The sequence below is a fragment of the Eumetopias jubatus genome, unplaced genomic scaffold (genome assembly GCF_037043125.1).
Source record: "Eumetopias jubatus isolate StellerSeaLion01/CBP00866 unplaced genomic scaffold, mEumJub1_p1.0 scaffold_12, whole genome shotgun sequence".
Classification (NCBI taxonomy): domain Eukaryota; kingdom Metazoa; phylum Chordata; class Mammalia; order Carnivora; family Otariidae; genus Eumetopias; species Eumetopias jubatus.
In genome coordinates this window covers 24462086-24476552 of record NW_028274818.1, presented here as the reverse complement: position 1 = coordinate 24476552, position 14467 = coordinate 24462086, and the positions used below count along the sequence as shown (strand labels likewise).

Below are 14467 nucleotides of genomic sequence, written 5' to 3'. Positions count from 1 at the left end.
GCTAAAGAGAAAGAAAAAAATCTCAAAAGCAGCTACATAGAAATTATGCAAACCTATAGGGGAAAAAGGATTCAAATGTCAGCGGGGTTCTCATCTGTAACCATCAAGCCAGAAAGAAGTGACAACATTTTTCAAGTGCTAGAAGACAAGAACCGTCAGCCCTGAATGCTGTATCCCGTGATTCTATCCTCTAGGGTTTAAGGGAGAAAAGAAGATATTCCGAGACAAAGGAAAACAGAGCATTTATCTCCAGCAGATCTATCTTTAAAGAATTGCTAAAGGAATTCTTCAAATATCAGGGAAAAGATAACAGAGAGAGGATTGAGACTTCATGAAGGAAAAAACAAACAAACAAACAATGGACTGAAAAAAATAAGGGTAAATATAATGGACTCTTTTCTCCTAAGGAGTTTGTGACGTTTGATGTTTGTGAAACATTATATCATTTGATATGATGTTCAGTATATGTAGAAGAAATACTTAAGAAATATATGTTTGAAATGTGGGGAAGGTAGGGGTGCCTGGGAGGCTCAGTCAGTTGGTTAAGCGTCCACTCTTGAATTTAGCTCAGGTCATGATCTCAGGGTTGTGAGATTGAGCCCTGTGTCAGGCTCCAAGCTGGGTGTGGAGTCTGCTTAAGATTTTCTCTCTCCCTCTCCTTCTGCCACTCCACTCACTCTCTCTCTGTCTTTTTATCAATAAATAAATAATAAATAAAATAAAATAAAATAAAATAAAATAAAATAAAATAAAATAAATAAAATATGGAAGGGTGAACGGACCTAAGTGGAAGTAAGGTTTCCTCATTTCACTTGAAGTGGTAAAATGTCAAAACGGGGTTGGGGGAGTGACAAGCTATGTATGTGCATCTTAATGCCTTGAGCAGCCGCGGATAAAGCTATATGAAGAGATACGCTCCAAAACAACAAAGACATATCAAAATAAAATTATTTTAAAATGTTCCAAAAGTCCGCAGGGATGGCCAAAAAAGGAATGGGAGTGAGAAATAGAGGAAAGAAATGGAAGACAAATAATAAAATGGCTGACACAGGCCCTAATCTATCAATAATTATTTTAAGTGTAAATGGCTTAAATACTTCAGTTAAAGGACTGAAAATGGCAGAATGGATACATAAACAAGCGCCGACTATATGGCAACGAAAAGAAACTACCTTCAACATGAAAACGTAGGTGGGCTCAAAGTAAAAGATTGGAAAATATATATGCCAGGCAAAAGCTGATTTGAAAAACAAGCAGCTATAATATCTCCTTTGTTGGGTCCTCTTCTTTCCTAAACTCTAATTACTGGAGTGTCCTATGACCAAGTTCTCAGACTTTTTTTCCTATATACACTAATTCTCTGGTGGAGCTCAACTAGTAAGCTTCCTTTATATAATCCACATGCTGAAGAAGCCCAAATTTATATCAGATTCTATGAACATGCCCCAGTTGCTGATTGTGTGTCTCAAAGTGAAATTTCAGAGCTGTCAAATGTCCTCAGCATATCATTTTTTAAAAAAAGATTTTATTTATTTGTCAGAGAGAGAGAGAGCACAAGCAGGGGGAGCGGCAGACAGAGGGGGAAGCAGGTTCTGCTCTGACTGAGCCACCCAGCGCCCCCCCCATATATCTTTAATACATTTATTCCTCAGGAAATAACTGAGTATCTTAATGCTTAAGATAGAGAATTTTCTGGGTGCCTGGGTGGCTCAGTTGATTAAATGTCTGACTCTTGATTTCTGCTCAGGTCATGATCTCAAGGTTGTGAGATCGAGCGCCACATCAGGCTCCGTGCTCAGTGTGGTGTCTGCTAAAGATTCTCTCCTTCCCCTCTGACCCACCCCGCACTGTTCGCACTCATGCTCACAGTCTCTCTCTCTAAAAATAAGAAAAAAAAAGAGAATTTTCTGTGATTCCAACTGTCCTAATCTGGCCAAATCTTTCATAAAATAAATAGATAATTTCACTATGCAGCCCACAAAAAGAAAAAATTGGATTTTAAGCACCGTCATTTTATTTGAGATAAAAAAAGATTCCATAAGAACTATGTCATTATATATTTATACTGACATAGCCAGTCCTTAATATATTATATTATATATAGTATATAATATAATATATATATATTCCCCTCTAAAATTTGAGGGGAAATAAGATACTTTACCTGCACACTGAGGGGGTTGTGTCCAGGTCCCATTTAAACATATCACTTCTACTTCCCCAAACAGATCAAAAGGTTTGACGCATTCATAACGGGCACTCTGACCAGGTAGATAACTAGACTTCTTATTTAGTATAATAGCATTTTTCACTTCGGGTGGAGTCTCACAGGAAGTATCTGAATAGAAAGGAAAAAAGTAGCATCTCTAACATAATGATCATTTTGAGTAGCAAATCAACGAACAGGACTCCAAATATATCTGAAGGGGGATTTAAAATCAACAGTTCATCTGTCACGAAAGAGAGCCAATTTTAAGAAATTTACCTATAAGATTGAAGAAAAAGAGATAAAGCAATATCTTTTGATAAGATTTAAGCGTCTATGAAAATGAGAGTTTTTCTGGAGATTTCTTTCCCCTTTTTAGGAAAATCAATATTACAAATAAATTCAATATAAACTTATAAACCACAAGAAAATAATAGTAAAAGATTATTTGATGTCAGATTTTGGCTTGCAATCATCCTGTTTATGAATGTAATTTTAGGAAAATAAACACAGTAGGCACTTCCTTAGAGAATAGATGAAGAATTAACATACTTTGAAGAATACTGTAGTTGAAGGAAGGATGATTAACTGAGGATCTGTCGACCTCAGAGAGTCGGGGCCTGGGGCGGCGAAGGAACTGAGGAAAAGAGACGACTGTATAGCGAGGCACAGGGGACCCCGAGCTAACAGCCCGTGGCGCCGAGGTTTATTTTCCATCCTCTTATATACCCTCTACAGCGATATAGATCTATAATGATTTACAGCAGGGGCGTAGTAAGGCACATCGCTCCATGTATACAGGATTAGTAAAGCACGTAAGAATCTGTAAGCCAGAATAAAGGAACAGAGGGGAGTGCCCAGAGTGCTGTTTACAGGACAAGGGGACGAAGAGGGGAGTGCCCAGTGTGCGGTTTACAGCTGGCTTCCTATCTACAAGACATCTTCTGCTGCGGACTTTAGAACTGACCACACACGTTCCAAGGGCATTTCACTCTGATCCTTTCGGGTTATTTTTAACCCTGCAATCTCGAGTTTCCTCAGAGATCTCGGAGTCTGAGCGAACATGCACCAGTGGTCGTTGTGGCGTTCTGTTTCCTACAAGGATCCAAACAGGAGATGTGGAAAAATAACAGAAAAATAAATGTATAATTTATAAAAACACTCTTTAATAATTCTTTTTTTTTTTTTTTTTTTTGCAAATTCTTAAAGACTTTTCAATGCGTAATGTATTATTCACCAGTGAGATTCAGGTGGATGTACAGGATAATAGCCTCTAGCTATGGTTCCTAAACTGGAGTATACATCGAATCCCTTGGGAATTAAGACACTTCCAGGGTTGCAGTCTCAGAGTTTTTGACTCAACAGGTCTGAGTGAGCCAGTGAATTTACATTTGCATTTCTAACAATTTCCCAGAAGACGCTGATGCTGCTATTCCAGAGACCATAGTTTGAGAACCGTTGGGCTTTAAGATTAACAACTGAGTACACCATTTCATCCTTTAGGTTAAAGCATAAACCTTCTTTGACCTGGCCTAAAAAATAATCTATGTCCACTGTTTAAATGATGTTAGAGGGAATTCTATATTGTATTACTTAAGACATTTTGATAAATAGATTCTAAAATTTTATTGAAGTACCTTTGCATGTTGGCTTTCCTATCCATTGGCTCTTAATACACTGTACAAAATTGGGTCCATCCAACTGGTAATATTTTGGACATTGATAAGTCACTTTTTCTTCTGACCTATATGATTCCCTCATTCGGCCTATGGGTATGGCATTACCAAAGTCGGGTAAGCCAAAACAGTCTGTTCCTGAAAGAAAAGAATATGTACTTGTTCAGTAAATCTTTTAAAATATGTAATGACCAATAACTATAATGTAGAGTAATAGGTGCACATCAAACCAATGAGCACTGTTATAAGTTGAAAAAAATGTGTTAGAAATCTTTTGATTTAATTATATTGACTAGTCCTATGTTTATCAAAAGTAAAACATGGGGATGATGATGTTGGAAGCGTGAAAAGATAGGGACACATGCAATGCTTGATATCACACTTCTTCCATTCAAATTCTTTTTTGCCCATACAGGCCACCTACATTATGTATGTATTTGCATTTTTTGCTTCTTCAAAATCTGTTACTTTTAATTATGTCAAATATCTTAGAAAATTATGTACTTATAAAGAGATAACTGATAAACTAACAGTAAATTGAATAATGATGAGATCACTGAACAGGGACCAGCTGTGGTCCAGGGACGGAGATGAGGAGTCTGAGGAAGTTTATCAGAGGATGCTGAATGTGCACACAAAGCAACGTAAAAGTGAAATAATTTGGGCTTATGCTGTCACACTTTTATTATTACTAGGGTTATTAGTTCTCTACCAGACTCCTCAACTTCTCAGAGATACCTTGTTAAATTCTCAAATTACTGCCTGGTTTCATATTTGTACCATTTATGTTCTGAATTAAGAATATTGATCAACCTTAGAGTAAAATTAAATGCACTATACTTATGCATTTTGGAGGATGGGACCATTTTCCTCCTAAACATTTTATAGATGCAGATCCATTCGTCCCAAAACCTTCGACACATTCGTACACTATTTCTTCTCCATACTGGTAAGTGTCTGATTTGTGAAGTGGAATACTATATTCCACCACATATTCTGGTGGCGCACAAGGAAGCCCTAAAAAAAAAAAAGAAAGAAAGAAAGGAAGAATGACTCCATTAACTCTTGAAATTTAGTTTTATGCACTGGTTTTCATATTTGGAAATATTATTTGAAAAAGAATGATAACACGGGAGCTACAATCATAACACAGAGAAGGGGCACAAATACTCCTAAAACCGCCGTTCTGATGTGTGTCCCGCTGGCAACCAGAGCAAGAGCCTGAAACTAAAAATGTCAATATGTTATCAGCTGTCGCAACTTCTTTCTAGATATGTCTCCAGAGGCAAGGGAAATAAAAGCAAAAATAAACTACTGGGACTACCTCAAAATCAAAAGCTTCTGCACAATGAAGGAAGCAATTAGCAAAACTAAAGGGCGAAGATATTTGCAAATGACATATCTGATGAAGGGTTAGTATCCAAAATATAGAAAGAACTTATAAAACTCAACACCTGGAAAGTGAATAATCCAATTAAAAATGGGCAGAAGACATGAATAGACATTTTTCCAAAGAAGACTACAGATGGCCAACACACATGAAAAGATGCCCAACATCACTCATCATTAGGGAAATACAAATCAAAGCCACAATGAGATACCACCTCACACCTGTCAAAATGGCTAAAATAAAACAAAAAACCCAGAAGAAACAACAGGTGCTGGTAAGGATGCGGAAAAAGGGGAACCGTCTTGCACCGTTGGTGGGAATGCAAACTGACGCAGCCACTCTGGAGAACAGTACGGAGATTCCTCAAAAAGTTAAAAATAGAGCTACCCTATGAACCAGCAATTGCACCACTAGGTATTTACCCAAAGTATACAAAATTACTAATTCAAAGGGATACATGTACCCTGATATTTATAGCAGCATTATTTAAAATAGCCAAGATATGGAAGCAGCCCAAATGTCCCTTGATAGATGAATGGATAAAGAAAAGGTGGTATGTATATTACTCAGCCATAAAAAAGAGTGAAATCTTGCCAATTGCAATGACATGGATGCAGCTAGAGAGTATAATGTTAAGTAAAATAAATCGGAGAAAGACAAATACCATATGATTTCACTTGTATGTGGAATTTAAGAAACAAAACAAATGAGCAGAGGGGAAAAAAGAAAGAGAGAGGCAGACCAAGAATTAGACTCTTAAGTATAGAGAACAAACTGATGGTCACCAGAGGGGAAGTGGGTGGGGGGATGGGTGAAATAGGTGGTGGGGATTAAGGAGGGCACTGTGATGAGCACCGGGTGTTGTATGGAATTGCTGAATCACTATATTGTACACCTGAAACTAATATTACACTGTATGCTGACTAACTGGAATTTAAGTGAAAACTTAAGAAAAATAAAAAATAAAAATGTCAATATATTTATGAAAGGGACTATCAGTGCTTCTTAAACCAATATAGTGAATGATAGAAAGAAGGGCATTGAGAATTAATCATCTTAAGATAAGTACCACATATTGTAAGAAATCAGGAAGAAAATGATAAGAAAAACACAACAGAACTGATGGCAAAGCAAACAGTACAACTTATATAAAGAGGTAGGAATATGAATAGTCATACCTATATATAAATAGGTAGGTTTAACTGCACTACTCATCTAGTTTTAATTAAACAACTGCCAGAATTAAAAGTGATTCTATAATGAACCAAACAAATTAACAAAAATGGGATAGATTTGATTATGCAAAAATTATTTGGTAAAATACATAAATATATAAATGATTTGAGATATTTAGAAACCTAACGGATTCTTTCTCATGACTTCGATGACAATTATGTTTAATGGATTTTACTGAAAATTGGAACTAGAATTTTAGTTTGCATACTGTCCTCACCTACACACCGGGGTAGAGAACTCCATTTTCCCATCTGGCATATTATCTCATCTTTTTCCGATATCCTGAAACCATCCTCACACGTGTAATTTAACTTGCTGCCATGTGGGTAAATCTTAGGTTTCAATGATTCTTCTCTTTCTTCTGAAAATTCAGATGATTTAATGGTTCCATGTTCTATATGAGGTGGTTGAGGACATGCAAGTTTTTCTATATGAAGAACAGAGATCAAAGGGTCAAGTATAGATACAATGTATAATTCAAAAATGCAATCAAATACCATTTGGGATTTTAAAATAAGGATAATTTGAACAAATTAAATTAATGAAAAACTGAAAAACACTTGAAACTTGCAAGCATATATGTCCCCATAAAATCTATGCTATTATCTACTTGTTCACTATGCCCCCTCATTCTTGTCCTGTTCATCATGAGGACTAAAATAGGCATAAAGAGAAGTTTTCTCTGGTATTTGCACAATAACCCAAAGTTTTTGTCTGTTCATTTCACAGTAGAAGTGAAAGAATGCTGATTGATTTGTATACTTAGTTTGTAATGTACTGTTTCAAGGTAAAGTGAAATAGGTATAGAGAAAGGTCTTCATCTTGTTCCTTTTCACAAAACACAGGGGAGTATTAACCTCATTTGAAAGAATGTTATGAAGCAAGTTACGCAGTACTGACCAACACAGCGTGGTATTGACTGCCATCTTCCATCTTTGCACACAATTTCTTCTGCATCCTGAAGCATATAATTGTCTTGACAGACAACAGATACTTTTTCTCCATCCTGATAATTCACCGTCGTTGCCATATTTTGAGCTTTGGGAATCTGAGGTGGAGGAGGGCATGACTGCGTTCTAACTTCTAAAAATATTAAAATTTAGATTTCTTGATTAAAAATCATAAGTTAAACATATTAACCAGATAATTAACCAGAAAACTCAATAATAATGTACCATTAATAATCAAATAATGACATTATGTTCGATATTTAAACATGTTATACTCGGGCTTGTAGAGCACTTTAATATATCACATGTGGTTTATATTCTCACCATGTTACTTGTAGTATCTTCCTTTTATTCTTTCTGTGACAAATCTTGCTTGATTTATGTAAAACTTATTTTAATGGTTTCTAACCATTAGGATGTTCTGAGTTGTCCACTCAGTAAGAGGCACTAAATAAATACTGATAACAGGATCTTGTTTACAGATATCCATAATCAAATGTATTGTGATTGGATTTATACCCTCACAAGGTGTGGAACGGAAGCTAATTAGTCAGAGGAAGAATTACATGTAGTTAACGATCAATTATCTGATACAGATTCTTGGCTAAGATAAGAATTAGATATGGTCACTAATGTTTACAGTGTGTTGTTTAAAGTTCAAAACTCTCTGGAGGTACTGTTTACTAGCTTGCCTAGTAAACAGTAAGAGAGAGATAGGCTAACGAAAAGCACCCTGTTGAACAGATCAGACAGCCTTGGCTTCAGTTGCATGACCAGCAAGGGACACAAGATTCCTCTGTAAACTCGTGTTTGAGCTCCCAGAGAACTGAGATACCGCACATGTATTGTGGCAGCTCATAATCTGAAGACAAAGCATGTCTTGTTCAACTGAGGGAAGACTTTGGATGGCTGTACCTGGAGGCTTTTGGATCTCTCTATGATTCCTTGATTTTGCTTTCTCCTGTCGTGCATTTATTTCATTAAAGGTCTTATGTGAGTGTACACTGGGAAGTCTTGTAAGTCCTTTCAGTTACTCAAGATTTTGTAGTCAATTCAGAGAAATATTTGACTGAATACACTTCATTCATGCTTACTAATATTTTCTATTTCTCATATTTTCTATTTCTATCTAAGTGTAGAAGTATTTTATATTTAATCAAAACCTTTTCTTCTTATTTGTTTTAAATATCTTGGCATTTTTTTTCAATGCATTGTCAAAGATTGAGTTTCTTCTGTATCTGATCTTTACCATTTTTGCCCTAATAATCTTAATTTGTACTTCCTTTGATACATTTTTGCTATAGGTTGGTCTAACAACTAAATTTCCCTAAAGGCAGAATTACTATTCTGCAAATCACCTGTTTATACTTTTTAAAAAAGTTTCTTTGTATTTTAATTAATTATTTGTATTTTATTTTATTTTTATGTTTTAAAAATTATTCTGTATTTTTTTTTTTGCAGTTCTTTGTATAGCAATCATACCACAAAAAAGCTGTTAAAAGAGAATAACTTTATTCAGGAAAAAATAAATATTTGGAAATTAAGAAACAAAATTCAAAATAACTGATAGGTCAAAGAAGAAATCACAAGGAATATTAGAAAACATTTCACATAGAATTAAAGGAAAATGAAATGTGTATAAAAATTTTGAGATATAAAAATTTTGAGACTGCTACAGCTGTACTTGGAAGGAAAAATGGAGTTTATCTTTGAAAAGTAGGATGGTTTAAATCCATGTTTTAATTTTCTACCTTAAGAAATGAAAAAATAAAATTAAAAGCAAAGTAAGTAGAATGAAAAAAACAGTTTGTCCACAGAGGAGAAAAAATTGGAAAGACAAATAGAAAAAAGAAAACAAAAAAATAGTGAATGTTAATAAGGTTAAAAAATAGAAGAGAGAGTAAATGGAGAAAATTAAGTGTTAAAACTGGCTATCTGGAAATATTAATAAAACTGAAGAAAAAAAGAAAACCCAGGAAGAATAATAAAGATGAAAGAGAAAAATAACTATCAATGTCAAGAATGAAAGAAGTAATACCAACAAACACACTATATAATTAAAATGAAAATAGAATATTAAGTGAGTATTAGAAACAAATGTATACCAATCAATTTCATAAATTAGATAAAATAGATATTTCTTCAAAAATCCAACTTCCTTGCGTTGACAAAAGACAGTAAGAAAATCTGAATATTTTACTACTTATTAAAGAAATTGAATTCTTCATCAAAAAAACTTCCAAAAAAGCAAATTATGTATCAGATGACTTTATAGGTGAAGTCTATCAATCATTTAAGATACAAATAATAAAATAATAATATGTGTAATAATAATATTACATTTATACTTTCAGAAGACAGAGAAGCAGAGAACAGTCCTCAATTCGTTTTATGAGGCCATGATAATCCTAACAACAAAACTTGGGAGAGGCATTAAAAGAAAAAGTAGCTATAGATTAGTATTCCTCATGAATATAGATGTAAAACCCCTTAAAAATATATCAGCAAATCGAGTACATGAAAATATAGAAAGAATAACCTGTCACTACCTCGTAGAATTCACTCTAGGGAGGAGAGATCTGTTCAACATCCAAAAATTTATGTATATAATTCACTGGATTAACAGAATTAAGGAAATCATATTATCATATCGAGAGATACATAAAAAGCATTTAAAAACATTCAACATGGGTTGATCATAAAATTTCTCACTCAGTTAAGTAAGAATAGAAGGGAATTTCCTTAAGCTGATAAGGGGCATCTACAAAAATCCTAAATTGACATTATACTTGTGGTAAAATGTTGAATATCCTCTCCCAGTGATCAGGAATAGGGCAAAGTTGTATGTTCTCATCATTTCCTTTCAACAGTTTACTGGAGGTCCAAGTCAGTGTGATAAGAGAAAAAATAAAAATAAAAAAGGACCGGCAAAAATAAAGTCTTGTATTTTCAGTGACATAATTGCTTACAGAAAATTGCAACAGATCTACAAAACAGTACCTAAAATGAATAATGCAACTTGGTATAGTGTCAGAGTATAAAATCAATGTGCACAAATCAAGTGTGAGGACAAATGTATAGGAAGAAACTGACCTTATTTCCTCCCAGAGACACACAGGTACATATGGAACAATTTCCTCTAAAAAAGACCTGAAAACTAGCTGAATAGCTCCTTCACAACAAACAGTAAAAGGGCCACATCGAGATGGGTGGGAGAGTCAGAGACCCAGTAGGGACCAAACTCCCACCCTTGGCAGGGCTACACACTCTCAGGTGGGATCTCACAAATCCAGAGCTTCTCCCTGAGGAGAGAGAGGTTTGTGTCCCACATCAGCACCCCAAACTCTGGGACCTGCAAAAGAAAGATGAGCCCCCCAACACCTGGCTTTGAAAACCAATGGGTCTCACATCCAGGAGACTCAATGGGCTGCAGAGAACGGAGATTCTTTTTTTTTTTTTAAAGATTTTATTTATTTATTTGACAGAGAGAGAGAGAGCAGCAGAGGGAGAGGGAGCAGACTTCCTGTTCAGCAGAAAGCCTGATGTGCGGCTCGATCCCAGGACCCTGAGATCATGACCCGATTGGAAGGTGGACACCTAACTGAGCCATCCAGGCACCCCCTGAGATAGTTTTCTTAAAGAACTGGCACCCAGACTCACTACCCCCAGGGGACCAACGTGAACGGAACAGTTTGAGAAATACCTAGACGTATGAGAAGGAGAGCCATTTGCTAATCTTAAAGCATCTACCTGAGGGGCAGGGGTCTGTTGGGACTCTTTCCACGACGGAGGTGTGGCAGGTGCCATTTTTACACTCGCCCTCCACCTTGAGAACACCGCCAGGTGCACTCCAGCCCAGTGCTCTCCTGTGGCCCCATAAAAGCCAGCAGGTGTGGCCCAGCCCTGCCTTCTCACTAAAGCTGGCAACATGCTCGGTCCACATAGGGGATGATCCTCCATCTCTTGGAGCTAGTAGCCAGAGGGGCTTGCCTTTCTGGCTCCCGCAGGACTGTAACAATGGGACAGGTAATTCTTGGCAGGCTACCGCCTCCAGGGCACTACACAGACAGCCCCCTGAAACACACCCTCAGTCTTGTTGTGAAAAAGGCCAATTTACTTGTCCTGGACCTTTCGCTTGAGGGGCAGACTTCAGATTTGCCACACATCTGGAGGCTACAGAGGTGTTTCTCAGGGCACAGAGACCAGGGGGATGCCAGCTTTGTGCTCTCTTCAGCCTCAAAGCAAACCCAAATACTAATTCTTCAAGATACCTGGCCAGATGTTAATTCAAGACCACCAAGTTTCTGGATGTTTTGTTTTATAGCGGACTAATGCACTGATGCAATTAGTATTTAGAAATAGGGTTTTGGTTAGTTTCTGTGTAGCAATACATAGGTAAAATTTTTTAGAAGCTGCAAAGATACTACTTTTATAAATTAGGAAGAAATAGAGTAAGTTTTTGAAAATATTGTAAACAAGAGCTTACCTGTGCAGTTTAGTTCAGGATCCCATCGTCCATTTATGCATGTTGAATGTTTCTGCTTTCCTGTTCTGCATTTATAACTTATTTTCTCATTATGATCAAATACATTCTTACTTAATGGATTTGCTTCTTGTCTAGTCAAGCTGTATTTACACTTCTCAAGTTTATCATTTTCTATAAAATGAAAATATTCCCTTGAAAAGACTAATTATAAGAATCAAAGCAACTACTACAAAAAATAGCTTAGAGTCAATAGTATAATGAAATTAGAATTTGAGCCCATAAACCCCACCAACCAATTTATTCCTGACCATATTGCATGAGATGGGCTCTTATGTATGAACATAAGTCCTGTGTCCAGTCTGAAATTTCAGAGAAAATGTCCATCATAAATACATTCTGCACTTTGGGGATTAGAAAAGTGTAAGAGGCTCACTTTTTTGGATGATCTACAGACTGAACAGTCATCACCTGACTACATTTGGTCCCATATTTATCTGTGGAAATAGAATATATGAAGTTGCTAGTTTATATATATTTTTTTCAATAAAGGTAATGTAATATAATAAGAAAAGTACATCTAAGATGTAGTATACAGAATGTGAATACTTAAGTAGATCTTTTGCATGATCACTAAAAATTAGGAACAGATTCTTAGAATTAGAAGTTGGGTACTTAAAGCCACAACCTGTTTCCTGTTTATACTCTTTTTTTTTATTTTTAAATTTTTTTATTTATTTGAGAGAGAGAGAGTGAGAAAGAGAGAGCACAAGAGGGGGTAGTGTTAGAGGGAGAAGCAGACTCCCCGCTGAGCAAGGAGCCCGATGTGGGACTCGATCCTGGGACTCTGGGATCATGACCCGAGCTGAAGGCAGCCACTTAACCAACTGAGCCACCCAGGCACCCTCCTATTTATATTCTTATAATCTTTGAAGAACTATTTTATATACCAGATCATCCTTATTATAATGCTATAATAGTAAATTTTCACTGACTCTGAGTTAAATATCACAAATTTTTATATAGCTACGTATTTCAAAAATTCAATGCAGATTAAAGTACTTTTTGGATTTGATAAAATATGAGTTGATGTAGGTCTTTGTTAATGATTTATTAACAATTAGCCAAAGAAGTGACGATTTTGTAATACAACAAAAAATAAAACAAAGGAGACTAATTCAAAACACACTAGAGGCTGAGAATTAGTTCTGTTTTTAGGGCTTGTCCACAGTGTTGAGGGAGACAAAACAAGGTGTTCAGGTGATGGTAACTGAAGGACGATCTATAGTCAAAAGGAGTGGTGGCGGTTGTTGTCATTGTCCTATGATTGATTGGTTTCTGAAAGAATTTCTTTGTTTCTTAGGAGAAAATAAACATTCGGGGAAGGGTGAACAGCTAGACTAGTTAGAGGTACAAAATAAACATTGAGGGGCGCCTGGGTGGCTCAGTCGTTAAGTGTCTGCCTTCGGCTCAGGTCGTGGTCCCAGGCTCCTTAGGATGGAGCCCGCATCGGGCTCCCTGCTCCACGGGAAGCCTGCTTCTCCCTCTCCCACTCCCCCTGCTTGTGTTCCCTCTCTTGTCTCTCTCTCCCTCTGTCAAAATAAATAAATAAGATCTTAAAAACAAAACAAAACAAACATTGAGAGGAGAAAATTGGTGTAAGGTCTATTATACCTGTAAGGGGATTATGTTAAGCTGAATATAGGTAGAATATTAACCTTTGGAAGGCAAACTCTGAGATCAGAAAAGAGTAATAATTGAAGCATATATTTTAGAATAAGAGTGAAAAGTTGAGAATTTTCATGCCTGTTACAACTTTGGGTTTTTCCTCCCATGTGAAATAAGGGAGATCATCTGTGGAGACAGAAGAGGACAAAGATGAAGTTTGGTCCTGAAGGACTGATGATACTTCTAATGGGAATGTGTTTAGCAAAAATGTAAGGATTAATAAGCAACAAAACTCATGATTCATTCAACAAACTCCTGTTTAATATCTGCTGTGGGTCCACCAGTCTTTTGTGTATTGGGAATACATCATGAACAAAATAGGAGTAAATCTCACTCTCACAGAGCATGAGCCCAAGCCCTACCTTCTCGTTGGAACAATTAATGCCTAGAAATCTGACGAATAAGTAAGACTGGACATCCAGGGCTCTCTTTGAATGTAAGACCTAGGAAAAATCTAGGAAAGAACTCATTCCAAGGGAAAAATGAAAAGGGCCCCCAATATTTTCCATGTTAGTCATAAAAGACTTGGTCATCCAAAGGGTCAGGATGATTTACATACATCAATCAGAAGGAAGTCCATCCATCAGATTTGTTTCCTAGGCTAACCCTGACTGCCTCCTTTGACTGAGTTCTCCTACTGACTGTGAGGGCCTGCAGCCCACCCACCCTTCAGCACATTAACTTGTTATTGCATTTGAAACAGTTTGGGAAATTGTTAGAAACTTTGAGAGAGGCAAGATTCCTATAGGAATGTAACAAGTGGGTAGTAACTTTGTTTTCCAGGACCTGAAATCAAGA

General features: G+C 36.3%; 1 protein-coding gene across 1 annotated transcript in view; it reads right to left on the bottom strand.

The window, feature by feature from the left end:
* Positions 1-14467, bottom strand: part of LOC114202783 (complement factor H) — an 88544-nt gene that overhangs the window by 10092 nt on the left and 63985 nt on the right. The window contains exons 15-20 of the mRNA XM_088016999.1: positions 11945-12115; positions 7409-7591; positions 6726-6935; positions 4723-4899; positions 3844-4020; positions 2165-2338 (exon numbers count right to left, since the gene is read on the bottom strand). Coding sequence (XP_087873125.1) covers positions 2165-2338; positions 3844-4020; positions 4723-4899; positions 6726-6935; positions 7409-7591; positions 11945-12115 — 1092 coding nt within the window. The remainder of the gene's footprint in view (positions 1-2164; positions 2339-3843; positions 4021-4722; positions 4900-6725; positions 6936-7408; positions 7592-11944; positions 12116-14467) is intronic.